This window comes from Denticeps clupeoides, chromosome 17, assembly GCF_900700375.1.
Source record: "Denticeps clupeoides chromosome 17, fDenClu1.1, whole genome shotgun sequence".
Taxonomy (NCBI): Eukaryota; Metazoa; Chordata; class Actinopteri; order Clupeiformes; family Denticipitidae; genus Denticeps; species Denticeps clupeoides.
Genome location: NC_041723.1, coordinates 7,662,856 through 7,690,050, shown reverse-complemented (window position 1 = coordinate 7,690,050; position 27,195 = coordinate 7,662,856). Strand labels below are relative to the sequence as shown.

The 27,195-nt window shown below is 44.2% G+C and overlaps 1 protein-coding gene across 4 annotated transcripts; it reads right to left on the bottom strand.

Annotated features, from left to right (window-relative positions):
• Positions 1 to 515: 515 nt before the first annotated feature.
• On the bottom strand, positions 516 to 27,195 carry LOC114767465 (RNA-binding Raly-like protein). 4 transcript variants are annotated; one of them, XM_028959292.1, is made up of 8 exons: positions 26,969 to 27,195; positions 22,196 to 22,271; positions 8,762 to 8,812; positions 6,292 to 6,482; positions 4,983 to 5,096; positions 3,408 to 3,544; positions 2,136 to 2,182; positions 516 to 1,252 (listed from the first exon to the last, which is right to left on the bottom strand). In XM_028959292.1, the coding sequence occupies exons 1-7, from the start codon at positions 27,006 to 27,008 to the stop codon at positions 2,150 to 2,152; spliced, it is 642 nt and encodes a 213-aa protein (XP_028815125.1). In that variant the 5' UTR covers positions 27,009 to 27,195; the 3' UTR covers positions 516 to 1,252; positions 2,136 to 2,149. The 4 variants fall into 4 exon arrangements, with proteins under 4 accessions (XP_028815125.1, XP_028815126.1, XP_028815127.1 ...); XM_028959293.1 differs by lacking the exon at positions 26,969 to 27,195 and adding an exon at positions 26,704 to 26,791; XM_028959294.1 differs by lacking the exon at positions 8,762 to 8,812.

Genomic DNA, 27,195 nt, shown 5'->3' with positions numbered 1-27,195 from the left:
AAAAATATATTTGTGTGTGTGTTTTCATGTTTTGCACCAAATTGTATTTTTTTTTTTGTTTTTGTATGTACTGCTGTTTAGTAATTTTACGATTTTACTTAAAATTTTATTCATCCTACTTATGTTTAAAACAGAGGAGGCTCTAAATTTAATTGGGGATAATAATGCTGCTTTGTTGGACATTAAACCTGAAGTAATATAAAATAACATGAAAAGCAGTTAGATTGAGAACAGAAAAAAAGAATCCTTATAAATAATAAGCAAATATGATTTACTGTAATTTCACTTGTTTAATATTAATTTGCTATTTAATAAACACATTCATGGCCTTATATTTTATTGTGAGGGGGAAATATCATCCCACTTACTTTTATCACTGAGTCAGTGATTTAATCGGCTTTAAAAGTAGCATCCAGTCACATTCATAATGGAAATTTTTCTGTAAACCGTTAACGTGTCATCTTGATAAGGGGCGCAAGCATGTTTCCCACCGTGCCACAAAGACTGCACCTCAATGCAAGTATGAAAGTACTTTTATTAGTCTTCTACAACTGTTTACATTCAGTCCAATATCAATACAAACAGACAAAGTTGGATAATCCAGTGTGAAATGGCTCTATTTGAACACCACGCAGGTCAGAGATGAGGGGTTTTTCAATAGTTTTACAATTTTACACAATATTACAGATTTTAAGCCCAGGACCCTCTGCTGCACTTCTAGGAAGAACAGGCGAGCGTGATGGAACTCCACCCACATTGGGGGGGGGAAACGAAATGCAAACAAAACCTGACCCGTCTTGCTGCAATATCTTCATTTGAAGTCAAATCATTTATCCAGAAAACAAGTACAGTCGTTCTGCTTCCCAAGGGCATTCAGAATTTTGAAAAAGTAAATAAGTACATACGAATAAACAAGACACATCTCATAACATCCAATTCCATCAGGTTCATGCAGGTCTTCTCCAGGGATTAGAAGAAAAGTGATGGATCTAACGCGGTCTGTTCTTGTGCCCGAGTGTTCTGTGTTCTGTTCAGTGAATTATGCAAATAAAAACAGGAAGGAAAACACTGCTGTCCAGGGAGATTTTTCATCACAGGAGTATTTGGGCCATCCAGGAATAAAATGAATGTTTCCATGGTACCTTCTGACCTAAGACATAACTGAACTAACACCACCCCTCCTCCCCACTTTTTTCCCATGCCCGCCAGCAGCTCCTCCCTTGGCACTGTTTCTGGGCTCTCGTACCTCCATCTGGTGGGGGAGAGACACAGACACACCATGATGAGAGAGCGTAGCACTCTGCTAATGGCACCAGTACATGAACAGAAATCCAATTACAATCACACAACATGCTGATTTATTGACTAATGATTTAACATACAGTAAAATGCCTGACATGATCAGGATAAAAAACATTATATTTTATTACATTTATTTTATTTGTATTCATGCTAGGGCTGTCAAAATTAACACTTTAATTGCTGCAATTAATTTACAAATAAACCATGTTGTAAAATAAATTAACTTATTTTAAAAAAAAAAACATGTTGAATTATAGTGATGATAAGCAATTATTTACAGTTTTCTGGTCAAGACTGTACCAGTTCTCAAGTGAGTGCGTGTGCATGATTAAAAAAAATACATGAATAAAAAAAATGATAATAATAGCTGTTTTATGTGTATTTTGATTGACTAAACTAGATATTTCTGAATATTCATATTTTTTATTAAATGTTATTTTTAGGGTGGTAGTAGCCTAGTGGGTAACACACTCGCCTATGAACCAGAAGACCCAGGTTCAAATCCCACCTACTACCATTGTGTCCCTGAGCAAGACATTTAACCGTAAATTGCTCCAGGGAGACTGTCCCTGTAACTACTGATTGTAAGTCGCTCTGGATAAGGGCGTCTGATAAATGCTGTAAATGTAAAGGTACATTTTTTATATTTTACATTTATTTAATATTTTTGAATTGAATTTATTTGTACTTTTCTTAACAATTGGTTAAATTCAAAATGACATTTTATGAGCATATTACAGCTAAAGTCCCCAGTATCAACTCCAGCACATTTTAAAATGAAGCAAAGAGGCCTGTCTATGTCGGTGTCATATCCATTATGCTCCAGTGATTACCTGTCCTTGTCGCCTCACATATATTCACAGTCCGAGTGGTTAGCCGTCTGTAAAACAAGAAGAAAAGTGGTCGGACTATGGCAGGGGGCCCTGTACAAAGACAAAAAGCTATCATCTAAAAATCCATCAGGACTGTGCACACATTTGTGCCTTTCTGTAGGTCTGTCTACCCAACCCGACATGGGTTTCAATACACCTCATGCTCAGATTTTTTTTCTTATTTACATATTTCCAATCTGCTAATGTGATGAGTTGCTGCGAAACAGTAATTAATGTAGCTGCCAGGGTTACCGTGAACAAAAAGGTTAGCAAGGAATACTCTCTTGGATTAGCAGTCAGGAATTCTTACCAGAAAACTGTGCGGGAAGGCTATTGGTAGAAAACAACCCTGCATTATCACTCCAGCCGACAGAAGCCCACTGCCTCGCTCTCCTAACAGCCAGAATAATGGCGTGGATGCTCTCACAGTGGGACAAACAGGAAGGGGAGGGAAACCAGAAAAAAAAAAGAAAGAGGCACAGAGGGACAGCTTTCTTTGCTCTGCTCGCGGATTTCACTCGAGGTCATGCCACAAGAGTGGCTGCCAAGCTCTTATTCCCATCTCTTATTTTCTTTTCTGTCACCGGCTGTCCAGCTGTTTGAACAACCAGTAGCACTTTCACAAAAATGTCTCACTCTGGTTTATCCTATATTTGGTTTTCTGTGTGGATTTGTGGATTAGGTGGTTGGATTAGGAGTGGGTGATGTGTCATGTAATGACGAGCAAGATGACTTTAATAGCAATTATGAAGCAGTGACAGGTATATGAATGTCTTCATGGGTGTGGGGTAAAAATAGAACAAATAAAGTTAATTATGCAAGAAAATTTGTCCCTTCCTTTTTAATTAGTCTGATCCATCCATTATGGAAGCTGAAGACTATTCCTGCAACCCTAGGGGACTTCAGTGTGACTTTGCACTGAAAATGGACAGGGGAGAAGATCTGGAAGCTCCACACAGGACTGCAGAGTTTAGAAATAAAAAATGTCTCTCCTTATTGTTATGCAGCAGCGCTAACCGCCATGCCACCCCACCTTGACATAAACAAAGTGGTCCAGTTTTATCAGGAGAGAGAGGTGCATTGATGGTGGGCACACGCTCTCTGAATGCGTGACCACGGGCCGGAGTTGAGGAGTGTGGGCGTGCTGCCGGCAGGAGGAAGAGTGTTTGATGAGTATCTGGGGGCCGAGTAGGGGAGCCACCGGGGCTCTTTATCCTCGTGACAGCTCAGTACCTGGGGACTGCTGTCCTCGCTGGCCTCCCCCGACTCTGGACTCTCTCTGACTCTGGCTCTCTGGCCGCGGGGGGAGGGGGATCGGGGGGAGCCGGCAGCGCTGCCACGGTACGGGGAGCACAGCGCACCACTGCTCTCTGAAACACACACAAATACAGCAAACACACAGTGATGCGTGCTCGCATACATGTAGAGATGGTAAATAAACACACCGACCTTCCTGACTGAGCACACACACACACACACACACACACACATATAAACAAGAATGATAAATATGTACAGAGCGGTGGACTGATTCCATTATATATACAAACACACACCTTTTTTTTGCATCTCTCACTCACACCCTAATTATCTAAATGGGGTGGTAGTAGCCTAGGGGGTAAAACACTTGCCTATGAACCAGAAGACCCAGGTTCAAATCCCACTTACTACCATTGTGTCCCTGAGCAAGACACTTAACCCTAAATTGCTCCAGGGGGGACTGTCCCTGAAACTACTGACTGTAAGTCACTCTGGATAAATGCTGTAAATGTAAATAATAATGGCATATTGATCAAATCATAGTGTCATAGAAGGAGGCACCACTAGATGAAGCTGCACCACTGTGAAAATATATATAAGAGCACTGTAGATTAGTATAATGGACTTTTAAATAGATTTTCAGAAATTTTATAAATACATTTTTACAACATTTTCTTGACACAAATACAGACATATGCCCTGACCTTGATGATCACACCCACTTTGGCTAATTTGGAGTATTTTGGTAAAAAAAAAAACAGCCCTTTGTAATATTATATATAACTCGGCTTGATTTCCTAATTATTTCTATTTCTTACAGCACACGCTGAACACAAACACACAGACAAAGAAAGACCCAAAAACACACTGACCAAGATGCATGCAGTGGAAATTCATAAAGAAAACAAAAGCGGCCACATAATCACAGTTCATTACACAGATTTCATCCACCAGGCTCCATTGTGTTGCAGTGTGCAGAGTCGCAAGCTGAACAACAAAGCCTGTCAGCTCCCCGCGCTCCGCTTCTGATGGGCGCAGATAAGTCGGTGATAGATAGAGGGTCACACAATAATATGGGAAGCAATGAGAAATAAATACTCAGCAAGAACATAATCGATATCTGAGAGAGGGGGGGTGAAAAAGAAAAAACTATGGCTACACTCCACTGATAAAAACCCCGCTCCACTATTGGCTTTTTACTTTGATCTTATCATGTGGAAAAAAGAGAAAAAAGTGTAATGAAAAATGACTCATTTGATTAGTTCTCAGGGAGATATGAAATATAATATTAGAAAAAAACAGAAGAGGTAAGAGGTAAAACTGAGGTGTAATTAAAAGGGAATTTTCTGTGCCTCCAGGACGTATTTACAGATGGGTCAGATGAAGAGTGAGCTGGCCAAGCCTGATAGCAGGCCACCCCCAGTCAGACTAGAGGGACTGATTAAGTCCTGGGGACTACAGTCATGGTGTAAAATTCTCCTGCACAGTGCAATGCAGGTAAAAGATTGTCTCACTCTCACACACACACGGCCGCGCAATGTGCTTTACCTGAGGGATCTCGCCTCTGTCTGTCCATGTGGTCCAGACTGTCTAGCAGCTCGTCAATCTGCAGCTTAATCACAGTCAGCTCCCGCTTTATGCTCTGAAGGTCTTCCATCCGCACTGGAGGAGACAGAATCGTCACAATGCAAAAGAGTTTTTTTTTTTGCTCAGATGCAGCTTTATTTCCAAATATCTGTGGGCCTTTGCCGAAAACGTTGAAGTTGATGAATCGAATTTCAGAGAAACAGAGTGAGATGCAGTGAGTTCTCCATCAGAAAGGGGATTATCAGGAACAGATAGCTCTGTTCACGGACAGAAAGTATGAGTTGATAGGAAAATGGAAAGCGTGCGCAGACAGGAAGAAGACAAGCCTTATTTTGTATATAAATACATAAACACACACACACACACACACACACACACACATCTATAAAAGGCAAAAGATGAAGAAGGTGAGAGAATGCGAGGGAGGCGCAGATGTTCAAAACGTAACCAAGTGTCAGCGCAGAGGTAACCACAGTTTTCATTTCTATGGCGCGGCCGGTCCGCGGCCACGCCAATGACACAGGGTCCATTCACCAACATGCTGTCGCATCCCCCACAACCTCCGTAATGGCAGCTAGTGCACTGAGCGCGACCCCACTTACTGAGTCTCATTACGGCCCGCAGACACTCGGCTAATCCCAGCAGATTCCCACAAGCCATTTCAGACCAACTCCCACCATTAAAAAGCTGTTTTGACCTCCGAGCTACAAAGGCAAACTAATTTCACTGTGATGCGGTGGCACTAAAAACTATTAAGGCTTGTAATAAAGAATATAAACACTTCTTATTGGTTATGCACTATTAATTTGGTATAATTGCATGCCCTGATAGGCTGGGGTTGATTACGAAGCGGGAGTGCTCGCAGTGGAATGGATTTTAATGAAGGAACCATCTGGAGCGTCTCTTATATACACACACAGTAGCCCAGGGCTGCGGCTTCGCCCACAAAAACACATCTATTACTGTTGCCGCGTGCGCACAAGCTCACAGACAATGGCGTTAACTCCAAAAAAAAAAAAAAGCTATGCATTCCTGTCATTTTTAGGAGAGAGTTGTTGTCAGACACACACGCTCAGGCGGACTGACGTGAATAATGTGTATTCCCACTAAAGTAGTTACAGGGGGAACACGAGCTGATTTCACACATGCACTGAAGACCCTCGGCCCCTCAACCAGCCCCGCAATTCTGTCTCTCTGACTTGATCCGGTTCCACTGGCTGTCAGACACAGAGCTGTTCTGAGAACAGCGGAGGTGGCGCAACGCACTCACATTTTGCAGAGCTGGGCGGTGCGGCACTGACCCTGACCCTGGACCTGTACCGGTGCTGTAGCCGGTCTCTCTTGCGGTGCAGGGCGGAGGAAGAGGACGAAGAGGAGGAAGAGGACCGGGGGCGTTTTGGAGGGGTGACATCTCGTGGGATGGTTGCCATGGAGGAAGGGACACGCTGGTAGTCGAAGACCCTGCGAGGCGGGGAAACAAACACACACACACATAGTGGCACCACTGAACGTCTGACTAATTTAAGTCACCGTCAACTCTGACACCGTTCAGAAATCCCTCCCGCCCCACCGATTAAAGCAGAGACCTGACCTGACAGACTACAGCTACTTAAGCATAAATTAGCCGTGGAATAAATCCATACAAAATGACGGCTCTTACAGAAGGCCCTTGATTGCCTGCCATGCTAGGAGACGTGCCCTTTCATTTTAAAACCACAAAGGACACTAACGTGTTTATCCCCCATCTTTAAATCTGCTGGGTGCTGACCATGCAGTTTCGGTGACCGGTGTCACCTTCAGTGTCCTACTGCACTCTGTGGGCAGCGAGCCCCTGTCAGGCCATACGGATCCAGAGTGCAGATTATACAGAAGCTGCCCCGATGGCTTCTGATCAGAGGCTGGAGACAGGCTGGGTCGCAACCTTCCGTCGTTCATCAGTTCATTTGTACTTCAGCACACTATGCACTGTATTAAAAATATATTCAGTTTTCAGTTTTCAACTAACTTGTTTCAGGTGGTTACGCCATTCGCTAGACCTGCCACCAGCTACGAATGAGATCCCAGCCTGGGAGCTGTCCGTTCCCCAACTACCATTCAATCTTTCATTGGTAATAAACACGCTCGGAACCACACAATTGGTGCAGAATGATAGAACATTAGAACAGTTTACAATACGGGTGTATATTGGCAAGCATGTCAAGATATGATATGTATCGCGATACATGGGTCACAATATGATTATATCACGATATATTGTGATTGTGTACAAGACGCTGCGATCGGTCTGTCATGTTTTGCAATTTCACTCTGCCTGAAATGCCATTATGTAATTCTATTACACAATATGCAATTTTCATTAATCTTTTGCTCAATTAAATTTGCCAATTTCTGTCCATTTCCTAAATGTTTGTCATAATATAATGAATTGATGTATTGTGTTTGATTCACTTAATGAATACAATTTAATTTTGATGAGTTAAACAGCAATGTTTAGTTGCAGTAAGAGGCACATTAAGCAATAATCAAGTTATCAAGTCAGGGTGTACTATGTGTTTTCATTCTGGTTATGATGAATTCTATTGTATGTTATATTGAGTCTCATCACAAGCACACTAATATACAGATGTTCTGAGCATGTGACTGTTAAGATCTTGAACTTTGACCTCTGTGGTATGAGTTATAAAGCCATTGGTCAGGCTCTCTGAAAAGTAAAATGGGCTTTTTCACAAGGAGGTTTAATCTAGGACAATATGATGTGGAAAACAGGCGTTCTGCCCAGACGGAGACTGGCTTAGTTATCACATCCCTCCTTTACACAGCATAAGATGCAGCAAACATGCCTTGCACGAGACTTAAGCGTCTCTTTGACAACAGAGAGAATCTGTTAAGGCTTTGTTGGCTCAGTCAGGCTCTCCTGTTTCTCCATTCTACCCACTCGGAGCGTTTGCCAGCCTCCATCTCTTTCCTTCTCTGTCTACTCTCTTATCTCTGCCTTCGCACGAGTGGCGGAGAGTCATCTGAACGGTGCTAATCAGAGCCGCCACTAATCACAGCGTTCACACGCAGCCCCACACACACACACGGACTACCCACAGATCACACCGCAGCACGCCGCTCAATCCCTCCACACTCATATGCCTCACAGAGAAAACAGATAAGACAAGGCTCCACTGAGTTGCTGGAGTTTTTTTTTCTTAAGTGCATTTAAAGTGCCATTTTCAAGTCAGCGACATATCAGTTGTTTCCCACAATGCCCTAGGGCCTGACAAAGCTCAGAGTAAAGCATCTTGTGATATGAAAGAAGCGTAACAGAGTGTATGAAGCACATTAGACATTTGCAATTGAGAAGAGAAGAGAAGAGAAGTGAAGAGATGAGAAAAAGAGATTGCTCATTGTGGAAAGGGTTGTGAAGGATGGAGTCCCTGACCAAGAAAACTGCCATACGTCCCTGAAACAGAGAACCATTAGAACAGGAGAAACCGTAAGGAACAAATGGAGCGTAATTTTAAACATGTCACATAAATTTGAAAAGACGGGCAAGACGTTCTTTGCAAAGACTGCGGAGGGATTTCCAGTCCGAAAAGTTCAAGAAATGGCATGGCACATCAAACACAGAGACAGGCAGGACACAGCAAGATGAATGACTTGTTTTTGACATTTCCTCTTTGTCTTGTCCCAGACAGGTGGTGCCAAGAAGTCTCTGCAGGCCTGAGGTTAATATCTCTGGGGAGTGACAGTACCTGTCATAGAGCTCGTCATGGTAACAGTCGTAGTCCAGGTCGTATTCGGATCTGCGGGGACAGGGATGACAGACACGGGCGCTGGTTAATGTTAACTCTGACAGGATGCACACAGGGAGGCAGCGAGAGTGGCCATTTCCAGTAACGTGAAATAAGGTTCTGATCAAGGCCGCAATTATAACATACATTCAATGATGCTTCAAAATGTGTGGAAAATGTTCAACAAGCATACTGAAACATGACTGGGGAAAATATTTCTATACTAGGACAGCAAAAGGTTGTTTCATGCAGACAATTTGATATTTAAAAATGTTTGTGTGCATCCATTAGTAGAAAGTCCCCCCCAATCCCCCTATATTCATTTTGAGGTTATATATAAGATTGTTTTGCTTAATAAGTGCTGCCGATGTGCAAATATAACTCATTTGCAGTGTACTGTATACTGCAGTAGTGTGTACTGCAGTATACTCTAGTGTAATGCTTGTGATAAATTACATTATTTGTGATTTTTTGTATTATTATTGAATTGCTTTGCAGTCAGCTTTCATTTACCGTGATAGTAGTAATGACCAAGCAGAATTGTGAACCTCAGAAAAGATGAAGGTAAGCTGAATATAATGAGAACTGAAGTTCAAGCTTGTATACAGAAAATACAAAGAAACCAGAAAAAGGTTCTAAAATATTCAGTTTGGTTTATGCCTGTATTAAAACTCTTTTATGAAAACCTCATAACCTGACCTTGAACACACAGCTGTACGCCGAGAAATGACTCTCGGAAACCCTCGTCACCTTTAGAACGGCGAAGGTCGGGCCTAATCTTCAGCACTAAAATACCAGGTATGGTGCAGCAGGAAAAGCTGCTGAAAGTGTCTGTCTGACCTCTGCAATCTTTTTGATTGCAGGTATGCGACCCCAAGGCTTTTGGCTGGTAGCTTTAGGCACTTCAGCAACATTTTACCTCCAAAGCTGAGCAAACAGACTCGCACGGACTCTTGAGCAATTGTTTGGCAAAGCATTTTTGTAGAGATTAACGCAGTCGTAGGGCTTCGTTCAATGTGTATCTTGAACCCAGCTCTTCCTACGTGATGAAACATCCTTATGTGGAGCCCGGGGAGGATAAACAGCCTATTAGTGTGAAACCATCAGAGGTTTTCTGTCTCGCTCGACATTTGAATCAAATGGACTAAATAAGCCTGTGCATTGATTGAATACAAATGAAAATTGTATTGATAGGAGAAAATTTTTTTTTTCTTACATTGAAATTGCCAGGCTCCCTCAACTGGAGTTAATTTCGAATCTCAAGCCATATGGAAAATGTGATTCTTTTGCATGACATTTCATTTGTATTCTCGCTGATGCCAGTGTAGAAAATCCATAACTATCGGCTGAGAAGTCAGCCATCGCCACGCCGCAGACATGTCGGCGCGCCATTCTATTTCATTCACTGCGGCAAAGCAATTCTGTAATGACTGTGTTTGGCCTTGCGCGAGTGTGTGTATGTGTATGATTTAAATAACCCTTCGAATAAAAAGACATTCTCTATCCCCCAGCGAATACCCGATTAGATTGAAAACACATTTGCACGGTGTAATCTTTGAGTCTTGTGCATCCGCCCATGCTGTGTCAATCTTCCTAAAGGCCATCGGACTACTGTATACTTGAAAGGTCACACAGAACATAAACCGTGGCCGTTTAAGAGCCGTTTCTCCACAGCCCGCGTACCTATTTGAGATAATTTATCAAGCCTCCTCACCCCTGCCGAGTGGCACGCATGTGGTGGAAAACGAGGCGTTTTTCAGTCCGTGACCTTTCATTCTTCTCAAATACTTGCCGCAACACTCGATGCTTCGGCAGCTATTAGTGTCAGCTGCCCTGATTGGTCTGTTGGTAAGAGACGTGGCAAGAGCCCGAATGATAAATTCGCCTCTGCTCCGAGACCCAAGCAGAAAGGTGGGGCAGTAAGGCCACAATTACACAGTCACCTCTGGAGGGGCCAGACCTGGCGGCTGTCTACATTTTTTGTAAAGCGTTTGCTGAAGGTCACTTTTTAAACTGATGGGTCCTAAACAGTTAAAAACCTCTAAAGTAATCAGCTTAGATAAACTCAGATTTTTGCATTCATCATCCACATGGGAAATGTGAGTCTGAAATGTGAGTCAACACCCACAACCTATGGTGGTTAAGGGGTTAAGCAATTTCCTTTGGTATTAATAAAGTTTTCTGATTCTAATGCTGATACGTACATATCATTTACATTTACATTTACATTTACATTTACATTTACATTTACATTTACGGCATTTGGCAGACGACTTACAACGTCCAGAGCGACTTACAACGTGCTTAAGTTTCCATCGATGAAGAGATTGTTTCTGGTTCACTAGGACCCCAACTATGAATACATCTATTTTATTCACTCTGTTGTAGATTCTGTACACAAAGTTCGACTACAAGAAAATTACAATTTAATCTAAATATTCTTTAAAGAGGAAGGTCTTGAGCTGTCGTTTGAAGGTGCTCAGTGACTGAGCTGTTCTGACCTCGAGGGGAAGTTCATTCCACCACCGAGGGGCCAAGACGGAGAAGAGTCTAGATGAATGTTTTCCTTTTACCTTCAGAGATGGAGGGACCAGGCGAGCAGTACTGGAGGCGGCCAAATGACTTGGGATCCTGGCCACATATATATATAACATCTATATTCAATGTACCTCATTGTTACTGTTGGATTGTCTTATTTATGTTGTTGAACAATGCTCAATTCTGATTCTGATTGTGTTTGTTGCATCTGCATACCGGTCTTGCTTTAGGACACATGACACTTTTTCATATTTGTAAAATAAAAAAAGCACCCACACTTACAATTTTGCCATTGAATTATGAGCAAATTCTTATTATCTACAATTTTAATTTCATGAGAACTGGGATTTATCCAAAATATACACATTTCTTGCATAATTAAGAGTTTTGTTTTTTTGCAAAACTCAAAGGTGAACTTAATGCATCAGTACAGTTTCACAGTGGGCATAACTACTGATAAAATTGTACCCAATGCAACATAATAATATTAAGATTTTTTTTTTAGATGAGATTTCATCTATCCCTACCGTAACACTATATTTTACCATAGCAGATGGATCTATCTAACTATCTATCTATCCATCACATCACCGAAATAAATAATTGAAGGTATTTTCCTTGAATACCACCCTGAGCACACACAAGCCACAAGGGCTCTCAGGTACGTAGCATGTGGTCACACTAAAGCAGACACACGCACTCGCACACCCTATATGCTTGAGGAAAGAGGGACACACTTAGTTGGACAGTAGGGTCTCTGGAGGCTAATTAGATTTTTTTTCATGAGTTCACATGCGACAGGGCAATCCTTCAGACAAGGCTCATTATACCCAGCCCGATCCGTTCCTCTGTGTCCGCCTGTCTGTCTGTATGCACCAGGGGTCTGAAGGAAGAATCTAGAAACCACAGTCGGAAACCTAATGCGGCACGGAGCAGGCAGCAGACATGACTGCTTCATCACAGAGGTTGAGATTAATCCCGGAGCATAATGAGTCATAATCGAGGTCATTGTGCTGCAATTCCCTCAATGCGTCTAGTGTTCAGGAGGGACGTATCGAGAACGAACCAGTCATTTTGATTTATAGGGTGGAGTCGCGGAACGGGGCCGAAGCATCTCCTCTACTGTTGCTTCATTAGAGCAGCTGCTTGCCTCGCCCCCTGGGGACACCATGCACCATGGTGTCTCCACAACTCACGACGCCGAGGCGATTAACGGCGGCGATTGCTATGGAAGATGGCAAATCCATCTCTATTTCTCAGGGTTTGTTTCCTGGCAGAGGAGCCGAGGAGCACAGAGCCATTTGTTTGGGTACATTTGTTTAAGAGATCATTACTGCACTAATCATCCCTGAGACCTCCAATCCGAATGAGGAGATATTTTATTTTTTTCCCTTCTCTCCTCCTCCTCTATTCTCAGAAAGCTTGTAGCTGGCAACCCCCGTCCCAGCTGTACTGTCCCCCGAGGAGGACGGATTGATTAATTCAGATTCAGCGTTCCTGCACAGAACAGAGCTGCTCTGAAATGAATCAGGATCACAGTGGCGTGACTGAGGTTAATGGGCTGGAGAGTTGATTTCCTGCCACTTCAGCTCGGTCCGAATCAAAAGCCAGGAGGAAAAGGCTCGAGATTTAACACCGACATAAAGCCGGCCACCACGGCTGAGGGTCCAACACGTGCTTTCCTGAGGACTCGTTCAAGAGATGTTTGGTTTTTGGGGGATTTTTTTTGGTAGTCCTCTGAAATGCTTATTCTGTCTGAAAGTATTCCACATCTCCCAATAAATGACAAGCGATGCAACTGTCCCTTCAGGAAGTTGTCAGCCAGCACATTAAACATCCTCACAAAATCCTCACATTTCATGTAAACAGTATTTCAATTAAATTAATTTGCTGTTCCCCAGGTATAGAATATAGATCAAAATAGATTTGTATACACAGTGAAAATTATAACTTTCAATCTAAGCCTAATGCACACATAGTCTGAAAAACGGCTTTATCTCAATTTCCATGACTCTATGACATTCTGAATCTGTGCAGTCTATCATCATCACATTTTTTTGTATTCAGTTAGATTTTATGTTTATGTATATTGTTTGCATGCTGCTTTTAATGATTAATTTCATTTAAATTCCTTGCACCTTGCGGTTGTGACAAAAGCATTTTTGTTCTGTTATTCAATGACAGTAAAGTCTTATTGAAATGCATTACGGCTGTCTATTTCTGGAGCTTTCATCCAACCTTCAGTCACTAATTAGAGCTCAGTGCACCCAGAGCAACATAAATGTAAGTGTCTTGCTGAAGACGCTACAATAGAAAGACTGGTTCAGCCCAGGGAATCATCTGCTGGAGAGGTGAGCGTGTTATCCACTGGGATAATTCTCTAATCCAGAGATTTCCATTCAGTAATTACCCTGGAGTAGCACAGGGGTCAGACATGTTGCTCAGAGACCCAAAGGTAAAAGAAGGATTTGTAGGAGCGGGGTTCAAACGTAAGACTCATGTGTCAAGGTCACTAGCCACCCAAAATTAAAAGCTCTGCTGTTATATACCTACTATCTACTACTATGTATCTACTCTGGAGTCTGGCCTTCTTGTCTTTAGATTGGCTTCATTGTGAAATACGGTTCATTGGCTCATGCAGGTCTTTAAATTTATCTTATTTTTTCATATACTTTGACTTTACCAAACGTAGTGTGATACTACACCCCACAAGAGAGGCTTCATTCCACTGCTGAAGAATGGATTGGAAATCATCGCTAACCATGAGCTGATGAAGCCAATGCATCACGCCTAACGCGTTTATGCTGCAAACAAAACAATGCATTTTCGCAGGGAGCCCTTTGACAATTTCAATTCGGAGGCGCTGAAGGAGCCCGAACATTTAAAACATCAGCAATTCTCGTACGGCTGATTTTAATATTTCAACGGCGTGAATCTCAACTACGCAAAGATAAGTGGAACTTGCTGGCTGCCAATTTTACAGCTTGTTGAGAATGGACCCATTATTGTTTCTGTTTGGGGTGTAAATGCTGAGTCACCTATTCCATTAAACAGACATCCCAGTGAGACCTGTTTCAAGGACTGGAACATAATTACATTGTGTGTCTCGCACACATACACATGGTGGCATGCCTAGCTTTGTGAGGACATAAATATGCAAAAAATGCATTCGAAATGCAGGACTATAAGAATTTTATTGTAAGTATATTAAACGAATGAATGCTAAATACAGTCGACACAGATGTATTATTGATGCAACTATATTCTATCCATGAATAAAATTCTATGATAATATGAATAAAATAGAGATAAAATCCAAAGTACTGTGGAAAGGACATATTATTACAAAGGAGAACGTTTATCCCCCCCTCTCCTCAGTAAGATATTAATGCGCCTACAGCTGCATACATATTTAATGTATATGTACTTGGTGGTTCTTCACAGCCATTAAATGCATTAGAAACATGTGGTGCTTCGGACTGGATTAGGCCACTTATACACTGTTGTGCATGTTAGAGGTTTATTGTATGGGGGAAGAAATGTGAAGGAAAGAGATTTCGAAAAGATGCAAAGAAAAGATCAATGCATAGGCACACAGAAAAAACCTCACAAACTCTCAGTGTACATTTCCTGTCTGCGTTTTTCAAGGAAAACAGATCGTGAAACGTCAAAGTCAAAAGTGTCATCAATCATCTCACGTGTCAGTTCTGCAGACATCATCATCAGCGCCGATGCCGAGCACAGAAAAAGCAATTTCAGCAAGCCAGCTCTCTCTTCCATTTCTTTCACATCTCACACACCTCTCTGTCAGCTGCCTGCTTGGCTACACCAGGGGGGAACCGAGCGTTCGCCGCTGGGGACCGTAGGTGTTGGAGACTAAGCGCGATTCGGACCAGGCGGTACAAATGTCACCCCTCCTTCCCCGGCCTCCGCCCGGCGCAGCATAAATTCTCCTCGTTATTGACTGCAGTGTTGTGCCACTCTGACAAAGTCAACGATCGTGTTTTATAGACTTTTCTCCAGTATGGCAATGCATCAACCCAGACGCCAAACACAAGACATTTCCATACGCCGCCGCTGACAGCGTTATCGATCCCTGTGTACATAATTACCATGGCATATTTATGTCTGTTTTTTGGGTGTCTGGGTGAGAGGGGATGGCATGGAGGGGGCGGTCAGCCTCTCACAATGGCCACATATTTCTCAGTCAACTCATCAAATCCACCCCCGCTGCGGGGTAGGCCAGAAAGCACAGCGGTGCGATGGAGCTATGGCTCTTCGGATTTTCTGACGTGTGGAAAAACACAGACGGCAGTCGATGATGCCGCGCCTAAATCCTCCAAGACAAGAGAGTAATGATCTCCCGACGACGAAGAGCTGGCAAACGGGAGGGCAAGAAATCCATCAGAGGGCCGAACATTGGGAGGCACCGAGTCCAACCCAGTTTGGTGAGATCGAGCGTCTGGGTTCTAGACGGAATAATGCTGCTGAGAGGACTTCATCAAAAGGACAGATGGGCCAATAAAACTAACAGACGCTGCCCATGGAGAGCGGGAGTCGGGTGGGGGGGTGGGCGAATGAGGGAGAGGTAACAATGACATGCCAAATACAGTGAGGCAGTCTAACAAGTGTTGTTTTTTTTTGCCAGTACCCAAGGATTTTCATTAAAAACTAAACTGTACAAATCGCTTTGATCTTCACCCAAAAAAAAGGCACGAGAAATGTGACAAATTGAGCTCAGAATGCGGCAAAAAAAAAAAAAAATGGTTCGGTTTCATAAAAAAATCCAGCCCCAGGCTCAGTGGTCTGGATCCCATCTGGGAGTTTTCCTGCTTTGCTTCCCTGTTCTTTTCTCCCCCCACTCTGAAGGCGTTGATGTTTAGTGGACTGTGAGTCCAGTGTGACTACAGTGAGAATTTATTTAAAATATGAATGAGAGCAGAGGGTCTCTGTTCGAGACAAGAGCTGTTCGTCCCTCTTTATCTCCAAGTGGAAACATTTCTTCACGCATTATTCTTATTCAGGGTTGTGGGGAAGTTCTGGACAGACACAGACACATTGGGGCCAGTGCAGGACCAGGGATTAACCAGTCCAGGCTGTCTCTGGACTGTGTGATGGACTAGGGCATCTGGAAGAACACCCTGGACTTAAACCCAGTTTTATTTTTTTACTGTGCCATCATGCTGCCTCAATTTCTTTAAGCTACCATTAAATATTGATTTGTTACATTTAAAATAGATGCCCAAGTAATTTCTTTCATGTAATGTTTTTGGAGAACACAAGGGGGCAACATAAAATCTATAGGTCTATAGATTATACTAAGTACACATACAGTATTTTGAGAGAGTCCGGACGTTTTTGTTATATATATATAAACATTTTTCGTGTCTGATCAATAGATGATGATGCTCTCAGCTAAAAAATGAATGGAGCTATTATTAACAATCATATATTTGATAATGGGAAAATATTGGTGTCTCACAAGCATGCTCACACTCATGCATCTCCACCTAGAAATGCTTCCTCATTTGGAAAAAGGTCCATCTGGTGGTACAAAGAGCCACTAGTCCATAATGAAATCTATAAATAAGTAAAATAAAGGAATGCATTAATTTGGGTTCAAAATGACAATGGCTCTCAAAGGGTTCTTTTTTTGGTCGTGAAGATCAGATAAGTCTGTTTTTGTGTAGCTTAGCTATATAAGGCTGTTATAGGGAACTGAGACAACAACAATGAAGAGATCCATTCAACACAGCCAAAAAGGCTTGAAGATAAAAAAAAAAAAACGTCCCTGGGACCTCCTAAGGCTTAATCGTCTATTCAGGGTACAGGAGGTGTGTGAGAGTGTTTTTAGTGTTAGAGTTCTGCTTTTGTTTAGTTTTTTTTTTTGTGAAATTAAACAATATTGTCACACAGTTGCCCCTCCTCCTTTTCCCTCATGCTGCCAACCATGACATTTTGCCTTAAGAGACAAGCAAGGCAGCAAATTAGTATGTAAATGTAATTTCAGTTATCAGGTTGATTGGAATCAAATAATTCAAGTTACCGTCCCACCGTAAATCTGGCGGAAAGACAGAGAAAGGCCATCAGGGGGAGGGGGTTGGAAGTTTTTTTTTAATGGGGGAGTTATCCCTGTGGGGGTCCTTTCTGCGACAAAATGGCCGCAGATGGGATCATATTTCGGCAGTGCTCTTCTGGGTCAGACAACCTTATAAATTGGCTCAAAGTGGCTGCATTCCATGTTCACTGGAGTAGAATTAACTCGGTGCTGGTATCTCAGGATCTGCTCCAGGGTTCTGGATGGTCCACTGCTTCAAAGAATGTCTCTGTGTATGCGCAGTCTCTGTCTAATAACATACAATTGTTAAGAACATTGTTGTAGTTCATTCTGATAAGAAGTGCAAATAATGGCTTGAGACAGAGCCATATGTTTATCCATCCATCCATTTTCTGAATCAGCTTGTCCAGGTCAGGGTCATGAGCGAGCTGGAGTCCGTCCCAGTAATCTTCAAGCGCAAGGTAGGAACAGCCCCAGGACAGGGCACCAGTCCATTGTTGGACAAACACACACACACATGCACACACACCAGGACCAATTTAGCATCACCATTCACATGCATTCTTTAGCCAGAGAACAAAAAAAAAAACCATCTTTTGTTGCTGCCACTACTAACCCACCCATTCTGGTCATATTGTGTAGTATTACTATACCCCTACCACTGGGCCCGGTTGCTTTTGTGGAAAAGTACCGCCGTCATTCAGAGGGGTGCAGATTAGCACATGACTCATCGAATGCATGAGATGTCAGCCAAGCACTTCACCCATGAGTCACTGCAGCAGCGTGGCTGGTCAAGCTTCCTGTTGTCATGAGGACTTCACCCAAATCGTCTTTTAACCCCCATCAGAAATACAACAGGTCACGACCTCACAGACACACAGAAAGACAATAAGACAACCACTTCAGACTAGTCGAACCATCTGTTAAGTAGGAACCAGAAGGCCAGCTGCATTTGAAGTTGTTCATTTCTGCTTGTTTACATGGTGAGCCGCTTCTTCGCAGGGGGCTCCCTCGAGGGGTCTGCCGTGAGATATGCACCACGCCGTGGTTATTATGCCTCCTCGTGAGGAGTGGGACGTCCGCTGGTGAGGAGAATCATAATGGGACGGTGAGCCTTGTCTCCTGGCCAAGCTGTTAGGGCCGAGGGCGTATTTGGGAATTCAAGATGACAAGGAGGTTGCTTTTTGAAAGAAGAACCGGTTGCCTTGGGAACCATGAGATATGATTTGACATTCTTAAGGCTGCTGTGGCTGCCAGACAGGATTCACGAGGAGTAGAAGCCCATGCAGGCGCACACTGTATTTCACTGACCTTTGAACTGCATAGGTCAGCACTCACTGATGCTCAAAGATCCATTTATTCACACACACAGGCACACTAAACACTAAAAACCGATCAGCCCACCAGAGAGACAACCCCAGAGCCATCTGGCTTTCTCCTTTCTCCATTTCCTGTGAGCCTTCGATGGCAAACTGGCGCGCCGCGCTCCAGACGGCAGCCTTTTAAGTGCCGACTCTTGAGAATATGAGAGGTTGTCTTGCCGGATGGCCATTTTAAAATTCTGACAGAATCCACAGGTTCTCCTGCATTCAATTGTTCTGCTTACATCAGCCACAGGATACTTTTGGTTAGAGGGTGCCACGGACAGTCGCGAGGGCATTTCGTGGAAAATGGGGTGGGAAATTATGAACACGGCTTCAGCTTGTATTGTGGCATTAAGGCAGCAAATAAGTCCTATCAGTTGGGGAATAAACCAGGCAGGACCCATAGCTGTGCAAGCTAACACAGCCGAATTATATTAACATAAACGACGTGGCCCAGGCTTCGCTTCACTGATATGCAAATGCGCGTAGTTAAAAGGCGAGCGCCTTTGGTGTGTACTTGTGCGTGTCCCCGTGTGCCTGTGTGTGTGTGTCGCATGCGAGGAGAGATGTTTGTTTTCGCGCAGGCTGGTCAGATCCTTAGGGTGGTAAATGATGTTAAATGGACCGTGGAACAGCAGTAGCGACCAGGCATGGAGGAGCAGCGATGGAACAGACAGTGAAGGTGCTGAGGGAGCGAGGGGAAGGACGCCAAGAAATAGAAGCTAATAGCTGCGGCACGCCGCGCGGATTAAATAAAGTTGTGTGTTTAATGCGGTTGGACTGGAACCCCCGAGTGCAGGGGGGAGGGCAAACAAGGTGCACGGTGGTGAGACACGGCGAGCCGTCAGTCTCACCGACAAACACCCGAAAGGCTGAGGCCCGCTGTGGCACTTTAACAAATGTCATCGAAGACATTAAAACAGTGTTTAACAGTGTTTAGTCGATACCCTCCATCCAACTAAATGCATTCACATTTACCGCAATTACGGCGTTAGGGATGGTGTACAAAGTGGTAAAATCAATATATGGACGGAGCATGCGGAAAAAGTATTGGTAAGTGCACACACGCATACGCACACGACGCGCTCTCCCTCCTAATAAACTCCTTCCCCCGGGCAGCTGCACTGGCAGCCCTGCGGTGCCACCAGACTGCGCTGGCCAGCCTGGCCCGGACTGACAGATGGGGCCCGAGCAGATACTGCTTCATCCAGCCTGTCCTGCTGGGGCCTGCCCTCAAAGTAATGAAAACTAACGATGTCCCATTAGAGGCTCGGGGAGCGCAATATAAATACAGTCACATTTAGCCCAAACGCAACACACACACAACACTGACAGCGGCGGGGCAACACGTCGCCACAGCCGCTTGGAGGGGGGAGGACGCTTATCCCGGGAGGAGAAGAGAGAACGCTGCTGCGGAGGTGGGGGGTGGGGGGGGGGGAGACGGGCGGGCGGCAGTATTGGGATTGCGAGTCCATTAAAGTTATTGGAGGAGATAAATGAGATAACCAAGCTCCCCATCCTGCATATACAATACACTCAAGCACCGCCCCTCAACACAAACACACTCTTCCCTTTCTAATCTTAATTATGGTCTTCCTTGGGTCCCCCTGTGAAGGGGCGTGAGGAGTTGAGCGCTATTGGAAGGCGCTATTAGAGTCTGAGGAATCTTTGACAAAGGAGCAGAGCTGCTATTAATGAGGTAGAAACTATGCTGAGTTATATGAGGTTGAGGCCAGAACTGTGTTATATGGTGCAAATATGTTGGGTATGTTGAACACAACTGTGTAGGCCTGTATTATATAGGCGAGAAAGGAGGCCCTGCAGTGGAGCTCTTCAACATGCACTGGCAATTTGGAAATGTTTCATTCAATTATGTTTCTTTATTCAGATGACATAAAAGTCCATTTTACAAGGTGTCTATGTCATGTAAATTCAGCTATTTTTATTGGTATGATTGGAAGGGGTGGAGTTCCCATTCATACCGGAGAAGAAGGAGTTTGGCGTACACATGCCAAAGCACAGCATCAAGAGGAATAAAATATGAAAAAACATCTGTTTTATTCATGCCGATGCTGATCTGCTGATAAGTAGCATCTTAGCGAGACCGTCCCCTGTTTTGGAGGAAGTCTGTCCCACACAGGATTCCGCTTGCGTATTTTGACTGCTCCTTCAGTATTTAGCCATCGATACTTTTTACAAAGTCATTTGCGGAACACGAACCCTGCGTGTAACGGATTTGTGTCCCTAACCAGCTGAATACCCATGTTTCACCTCCTGCTTTCCAATGTGTGTTAGACCCTTAGGCAATTCCCCCTGCCAACAGCTCCTTCTAGGCTGTGCTGGATTCAAGCCTCCATTTCAGCGCAAAAAAACAGCTCTTTCTATAGCCAGTTTTACTCTTCGTTTCAGGATCACTGTATAGTTGTGGTTCATAGATATCCTTCACTTTACCTAGAACTCTTTTAACAAATGATTATTTGTTCTTTTAACAAAAGTGTATTTTCACCCTAGCGTTCACCTGACCGTTGATATGAGGGCAGAGCATGTGCGGGGCATTTTAGTGAATCCCGTAACTCATGGGTGGTAGTAGCCTAGTGGGTAACACACTCGCTTTTGAACCAGAAGACCCAGGTTCAAACCCCACTTACTACCATTGTGTCCCTTAACCCTAAGTTGCTCAAGGGGGGGACTGTACCTGTAACTACTGATTGTAAGTCGCTCTGGATAAGGGTGTCTCATAAATGCTGTAAATGTAAATGGCGTATATAAATGGAAATGTGTGGAGTTCCATGGCACCGCCGTCTGGCCCCCGCAGGGAGGAGCGGACAGCACCCCTCGCTTCCTCCACAGCTTCCTCAGCCGTTCCATCTGCTCCCTGTGAGGCCGCTGGCAATGTCCAACCCCCCTGGCCGTTCAGCTGGAAGAGTCGTGTTCAACCAATCGCCACCAATCCCCAGAATCCGTCCCAAACCTCTGCGCACAACACTGAAGCCCAATGATTTTGGACATCCTTGCAGTGGAAGTAGAAGTTTAAAGGTGTGGCGCGACAGTGGGAAGTGGGAGGTGGCAGACAGAATGCGGGGATGGATGGGTTTTCTCCGCACGCAAAGCCATCAGACAAAACCACAAGCGCAGCAGCGGGCCGCGCAGCCGCTCCGATCCCCGCGCTTCGTCAAAGAGATTGGTGGCTTGTCATAAAAGTGTGTCGCGCAGGCGAGAACCGCCATTCATAACATCCTGAGGAATAAACTACTTATGCAAAGAGAAAACAAAAGGAAGACAAAGAAGAAAAAAACATTGTGGGATATGGATGTAGCGTGGTTTCATGCAAATGGGGAAGAGTGCAGGGATGCTCCGAGGGCGGTTAAGTATAGGTTGCTGAGCTACAGGTTTTGGTTGTCATGGTGATGCTGCATCCTGGGATATGCAACTCACCTGTAGGTCTCGCCGCTGGACCTTTTGCTCCCTGTTCGGGATCGACTGGACTTCATCTCTCCTGTCATGTTTATGCCTGCAAAGCAGAGGGGATATCCAAATTAGGACAATGAGGACATTGGGCATTCTACGGAAGATATTTGCTGTGGGATCTGAGCTGAGGGTGCAGTGTGTGTGTGTGTGTGTGTGTGTGTGTGAGGGCCAGAGATAGAGGAAGAGAAAGAGAGAGAGACACACAGCGGGTCCTGATAAATGGAGGCCTTTGGAGTCTAATTGCACTCCATCTGCCACTGTGAAATTAATTGCTTCTGACTCCCAAGTTTAATTCCTCCCCCTCCTCGTACCTGCTAGTCATGACAGAATGGCCCTGTGCTACACCTCCCACCCAGCTCCTCTGCACATCTTCCAACTCCTCTCTCCAACGTTTCCGGCCTGTTTTTCTTCCATTTCTCTTAGTGTCAGATCATTTGCCACAGACAACAGTGCACATGCTATAAAATGTTTCAAAAAGGGTTTACACTCTTCCAAGTCACCTCTCTCGAATTATGTTCCCTTAAAATACTGAAACATGCTGAAAATTGAGTGGTAAAAAATCAGCATGGAGAAAACTGTACGACTGCCACTGAACATATGGCAAGCTGTTCATTCTGATGGACTGTTCTCATTGTGTCACTCAAACTATCAGAAACACTTTTTTCCATGACCAGCTCTGGTTTGGATGACCAGAAAATACACAAAAACACATACACACACATACACAAAAAAATGTTTTTCTGGTGTGTGTGTGTGTGTGTATTTGCCACACCAGGCATCTTCTTGGATGCACATATTCATGTAATCTGACACGTACGGTATGTGGAAGGTGAGAATGTTGCAAAAAAAAAATTATGTTGCATACTTTTATTGAGGGAAGATACAGTGCATTTATTTAACATGAACACCCATGCACATATTCAGGGGTGCAGTCTTCCCAGAAAGAGAAGGCATCTCTACACAAAGGAACATGGTCAAGATAACCAGGGAACAGGCAGACAGATGTCATATTGTGAAAAGGGTCATTTGTTTTGAGGGTATTAATGTATACATTGGTCATCACTAAAAATAATTGTACATCCTAGATGTATTATGAAGTAAAATATGCATTAAAAAGGTCTAAAAAAGCAAATTTCTTGGTCTTTTTTGTTCTAAAAGAAGCAGCATAAGCCAATGAGAAATTGGCTGCAAATAAATAAATATGTATGACTGCAAATGGAGGTGACAAAACTACACCACCACCACCACAAAAAAAAAAACACGATAAGCAAATCCAGTGTGACTGATCATGCCTTGAAGCGCTGCTTCTGTTTCTGCAACCTTCATCATCTTTTGGATTTATAACTGAGATGGTATATTATTAACAAAGGCCTCAGCCTTTAAGTCACTTAGCTTCAAAATACAAACTGAAAATGAAGGTCAGTCCTGCCCGACCGCCTATTTGGGAAGCGTGGACAGTGGTACAACTTCTCCCCTCTCGATTTCTCGAGTTCCTGCGCTTCTCTCCTACACAACACAGTGTAGGTGGAGTGGTGTGTCTGAACTGTCACTGTGACTGTGTGTCCCTGTGGGGTGTCTATGTGCACCTTGTCATGTACCAGTGGCTCCGGCGTGCTCCTGCCTCCAGATCCGCGCCGTTGCCCCCCCCCCCCCCCCCCCCACCAACCCCACAGCCCTGCAATAATTACTGACAAATAAATGAGGGGGAAAAAATGATTTTAAATGCTATGACTCGTGCCAAATAAAGCCTCAGTCTGTTCATTCTCAGAGCCGTGCACACCTCAGCCCCAGCCTTCAGATGAGAAGCTGAGGAAGCAAATGGTGGCCGGGCCTAATTCAACCCGTCCCCACTCTCCCTGACTGGCCAAGCACAACGCAGACCTTCATTTCCTGCAGAAACGAGGGCTCCCGCCCTGCAGACGTCTTGCTCCTTCCCACCACGTTGCTGTGGAACGGGAACCATGCATCTGGTTTTCTACTTCAGCGCAGGCCGAACCAGTGCCGCTGCTGCAAAACATGGACTTCAACACTGGACCTTAAAAACCAGGCTTTCTGGAGGGCAACTAGCAAGTTCACAAGTGTCAGTGCTAATTGACTTTGTGTTGAGTCCCCTTCCACTGTGCTAAAACTGATTAAAAAATGGCCCGGACCTATAAAACCATAAAACTGTAACGGTGCATTAGTCTGCCAATGCACTGGCTTTCAAGGATAGATTTTAAAATGGATTGCCTTCCCCACCTGTGTCCTGAGCAGAACACTGTAAGTCTTTCAAAAGTGCAGTTGGCACAATAAACACAGCCAAACTTTAAAGGCCAGAGCGCGTCCATCTTGTGCCAGTTACGGCATCAGGAGAAGTGAAAGTGAGGTCAGGCGAATGCTATAAATTTCATAATGGGGCGTGGCACCTCAAAACACTGGCAATGATTGTGGACAAAATGTATATTTAGTGAAGTGAAGTGATTGTCATTGTGATACACTGCAACACAGCACATGGTGACACAACAAAATGTGTCCTCTCCTTTTAACCATTACCCTTGGTGAGCAGTGGGCAGCCATGTCAGAAGACCGGGAGCAGTGGTGTGGGGACGGTGCTTTGCTCCGCAGTTGGACCTTAGCAGATCGGGATTCGAAACGGCAACCTTCTGATTACGGGGCCGCTTTCTTAACCGCTAGGCCACCACTGCCCCCGTGTGTGTGTGTGTGTGTGTGTGTGTGTGTGTGTGTGTATGCAGTGTGCAGTTTACGTAGTTCTATACACAATTATGGAACTAGACGTGTGAATGTGTGGATCAGTCGCAACATTAAAACTACTGACTGGTTTCAGTGGGGAGAAAACTTTAGGTTGCGTGTGAAGAGTCAGTTATTGAAGCTAATGAGTTGATTGGTGTCTTTGATTAATCAGTGAGTGTCTTTGGTGAAAAAAGGTGAATCAGTAAAACAGCAACATGTAATAGGTCAAGGGTCATGGTCAAGGCTCATGTGTGTCGGGGTGAAGTCTAGCATGTCTGGTTTGATCGCGTTGCTGCTGTGACACATACTGTCAAAAAATTGTAATGTTGGCTGAGATGGAAAAGTGTCAGAAAACACAGCTCAGCACAGAGCTGCAGGCCAGTCAAAGTGCGCGCGTTGACCCCTGTCTAACGGTTAAAACATCTACAATGGGCATTCATAAGAAGTGGTCCCTGGGTGATATTTACTTCTCTGACGTCTGTGCAGCATTCGCCATGGTAATCGGTTTAGGCAAAAGGCATTTTCATTCCTGGGGCATCTTTGGGTCCTGAATTTGTCTAGTTATTCTGAGACGACCCAGGCAGTGGAAGTGGTGTCTTTATGCACAATGATGAACCCTGTCATATTGAGGCATTTACTTGGCCAAAAAAAATCTCCAGATCTTTATCCAATGGAGTATCTATGTACATGAACGTCAAGTGAAATCGCTTGAGGTTCCGCCTCTCAGCGCACAGGACGTAAAGAAACGTCTGCTCGTGTCTTATTACCAGCCATGACGGTTCAGAGCTGTTTTGAGTGGTGTGTATACATCAATTTGCTGAATTTCCTGAAGTATTGATTTGACAGGCACATTAAGTGACACATTGTGATTATCCTGGATTCAGTGAGAAATTGTAGAAACAATATTTAATCTCTACTCTGTGCATGGCTGAGGTGACAATAAACCCTCCCTTCCAATTTGATCACTGAAATTTTGTCTACAGAAATGTGGTATGCCCATGGGTTATTATTATTATTTGCATTTGCTGATTATAATCCATTATTACGGTACAATAAATGGATTATATGGTTGCAGCTTCCCAGTACTGACTACCTAAAAGGAACCTAAATGCATGCAAATTGCGTGTACTTATGAATCTGTGTGATCAGCAGATATTGCTGTGCTTCTGTATTCAGGTGCAGCAGCTTCCCCAGGTACAACCAGAATATGTTTTCATACACTCACACTCACGCTGGCCAAAAAACCCCCTGCCGCAGAATATTAAAAAAATAACAGGTTAAGCCAGCAGCCCCCTTATTACTTGGAGGGGGCCACCGACTGAAAATCGGGTGTTAAAAAGATGACTGTCTCATGTTCCGACCGTAACATCTGTTTCCTGTGAGAGCGGATGCTGTCAGGATGAGCTTAACAAGAGGACGCGCGGGCCGGACCGCAAGGAGGCCAGCGGGCGATCTGCAGTCGCCACGGCAGGTAGCGTACCTCAGATCACAGCCCTGAACAGTCATACACCAACAAACACACTGTCCACTGTAATAGATAGATAGATAGACAGATAAATAGACAGACAGATAGACAGACAGACAGACAGACAGACAGACAGACAGACAGATAGACAGATAGACAGATAGATAGATAGATAGATAGATAGATAGATAGATAGATAGATAGATAGATAGATAGACTGCACCCAAGGTGAAGGTAACACAGGTAACCCAGTGAAGTTTGAATGCAAACACAGACTCACCGTCAGGTCGGCAGAACACTCTCTCCTTAGCCCTTCACAGCTCTGCCTCCCTTTCTTTACCTCTGGTTCAACACACTGTAGGCACAGCAACAAATCCAGACCCTTCCTTTACACAGCACCCGCCCACCCACCCACCCCCCTCATAAATACACAGAGAGCGGCGAGACTCGCAGAAAAACAGGGAAAAGGCGTAAAGAGAGAGGGGAGAGAGAAGGGGGAGAGCAAAAAGACATGGCGTGAGAGAAGGAGGAGCGTCCATACTCACGCTTGAGGCTGTGGTGGGGTTCACTCTTGAATAGGGTCATTCCAGCTCGGGGAGAAACAGGAAGCAGGAACTGAAGAGCAACTGCAGAGCAGCCCTAAAAAGCCTAACCTCCCACACAGAGGGAGAGAGAAAGAGAGAGGGAGGGAGGGAGGGAGAGAGAGAGAGAGAGAGAGAGAGAGAGAGAGAGGTGACTGCTAACAACTGAATCAATGCCTGTGCTCCAAGAA

What these genes read in the sequence shown, in the direction of transcription:
- LOC114767465 (XM_028959292.1), bottom strand. Translation starts at nt 27,008, where the DNA reads ATGACCCTATTCAAGAGTGAACCCCACCACAGCCTCAAGC. An exon ending in CATGACGAGCTCTATGACAG is followed by an intron (nt 6,483 to 8,761) that starts GTACTGTCACTC and finishes CCCGCCTCGCAG; the next exon opens with GGTCTTCGACTACCAGCGTG. An exon ending in GCGAGGACAGCAGTCCCCAG is followed by an intron (nt 2,183 to 3,407) that starts GTACTGAGCTGT and finishes CTTGTTTTACAG; the next exon opens with ACGGCTAACCACTCGGACTG.